The following is a 2,151-nucleotide window of genomic DNA, read 5'->3' on the forward strand; positions in this document are numbered from 1 at the left end:
GGTGGAGACAGGAGGAGACAGGAGGAGACAGGTGGAGACAGGAGGAGACAGGTGGAGACAGGAGGAGACAGGTGGAGACAGGAGGAGACAGGTGGAGACAGGAGGAGACAGGTGGAGACAGGAGGAGACAGGAGGAGACAGGTGGACAGAAGGACTTTGGAGGACATCTAGTGGTGATGAAGGTTCAACAAAAAGAACCAAAGAACTGGATCCGAGAGGATCTATAACCCCTCCAGAGAGTCCCTGGTTGGTCCCAAGTCAGTCCCAGGTCTGTCCTGGGTCTGTCCCAGGTCTGTCCTGGGTCTGTCCCAGGTCAGTCCTGGGTCAGTTCTGGGTCTGTCCTGGGTCTGTCCCAGGTCCTCCTATCAGTGGGACGTGGATCACCTCTAAAGGGAGGCGTCCAGGTGGCTCCTGATCAGATGAACCTCCTCAGCTGACTCCTCTTGATGAGGAGGAGCAGCAGCTCTACTCTGAGCTCAGCCCTATGGAGGAAGCTCATGTCTGCCGCTTGGACCCAGGATCTGGTTCTTTGGGTCCTGATACACACCTCAGGACCACAGGTGAGGGTTGGAACGAAGACAGATCAGTAAATCCAGAACTTGGTCTTTGACTCAGCTCCTCCTTCACCATGACTGACCGAAGCAACACCCTCATTACTGAGGAGGAGACCCCAATCCATCGATCATCTCCCGCTCCATCCTACCACCACTGATGTAGTATTTTTCCCTCAGTCTGATCTGTAGTATTTTTCCCTCAGTCTGGTCTGATCTGTAGTATTTTTCCCTCAGTCTGGTCTGATCTGTAGTATTTTTCCCTCAGTCTGGTCTGATCTGTAGTATTTTTCCCTCAGTCTGGTCTATCAGGTGTGCCACAGCTGTTTCCGCCGGCAGTCAAAGCTGCACCTGTGCGCTCAGTGCCGTTTCGCCCACTACTGTGACCGCACCTGCCAAAGTGCATGCTGGGAGGAGCACAAGCAGGAGTGTGCGGCCATCAGGAGTTTGGGCTATGCCCCCAACCAGAATGTCCGGTAAGAGCAGAACTGGTTCTGGTCACGTTGAAGCTCTGGCCCTCCTGACCCGACTCTGTGTGCAGCCTGGCAGCTCGGCTGATGTGGCGCAGGAAGAAGGACCAGGGTTTGGCCTCAGACAGTCAGTTAGTTCCTGCAGACCAGCTGGAGGATCATCTGGACCGCCTGCCTGAAGAAGAACTGAAGAAGGTCCAGAGGGATGTGGACCACCTGCTGAAGTACTGGTCTGGTGCAGCCAAGCAGCACTCTGAGGGGTACATCAGTCACATCTTTGGTCTGGTTGGTGTTTCCTTAATGGATGATTTCAGGACATGAAGTTAATGAAGCTGCAGGAAGTGATGGATCTTCTGTTTCAGATCAAATGTAACGGACTTCCTCTGACCGACCAAAGGGGTCAGCAGAACGTTGGTCTGGGTCTGTTTCCAAGTCTGAGCCTGGTGAACCACGACTGCTGGCCCAACTGCACCGTCACCTTCAACCATGGAAAGTAGGGCTCCGTAAGGCACCTTTGTCTGTAACATGCCTCAGACATTCCTCCATCATGTCTCTAACACACCTCCATCATATCTCTAAAATGCCTCCATCATATCTCAGAAACACCTCCATCATATCTCTAACACGCCTTCATCATGTCTCTAACACACCTCCATCATGTCTCTAACACACCTCCATCATGTCTCTAACACACCTCCATCATATCTCTAAAATGCCTCCATCATATCTCAGAAACACCTCCATCATATCTCTAACATGCTTCATCATGCCTCAGACGTTCCTCCATGATGCCTCAGACACGCCTTCATCATGTCTCTAACACACCTCCATCATGTCTCTAACACACCTCCATCATACCTTTAACATGCCTCCATCATATCTCAGAAACACCTCCATCATATCTCTAACATGCTTCATCATGCCTCAGATATGCCTCCATCATATCTCTAACATCCCTCCATCATATCTCTAACATGCCTCCATCATATCTCTAACATGCCTCCATCATATCTCTAACATGCCTCCATCATATCTCAAACATCCCTCCATCATATCTCTAACACACCTCCATCATGTCTCTAACACACCTCCATCATGTCTCTAACACACCTCCATCATGTCTCTAACAC

At 50.9% G+C, this 2,151-nt stretch overlaps 1 protein-coding gene across 1 annotated transcript; it reads left to right on the forward strand.

Annotated features, from left to right (window-relative positions):
* Positions 1-850: 850 nt before the first annotated feature.
* LOC106511923 (histone-lysine N-methyltransferase Smyd1) lies at positions 851-1,753 on the forward strand (the record flags this gene model as incomplete). Its single annotated transcript, XM_014000641.1, is given in 3 exon segments — positions 851-1,027; positions 1,093-1,306; positions 1,384-1,753. Coding segments are annotated over 3 exon segments (526 nt in total), but the record flags the coding sequence as incomplete, so codon positions are not given.
* Between the last annotated feature and the right edge of the window lie 398 nt (positions 1,754-2,151).

This window comes from Austrofundulus limnaeus, unplaced genomic scaffold (genome assembly GCF_001266775.1).
Source record: "Austrofundulus limnaeus strain Quisiro unplaced genomic scaffold, Austrofundulus_limnaeus-1.0 Scaffold3592, whole genome shotgun sequence".
Lineage (NCBI taxonomy): Eukaryota > Metazoa > Chordata > Actinopteri > Cyprinodontiformes > Rivulidae > Austrofundulus > Austrofundulus limnaeus.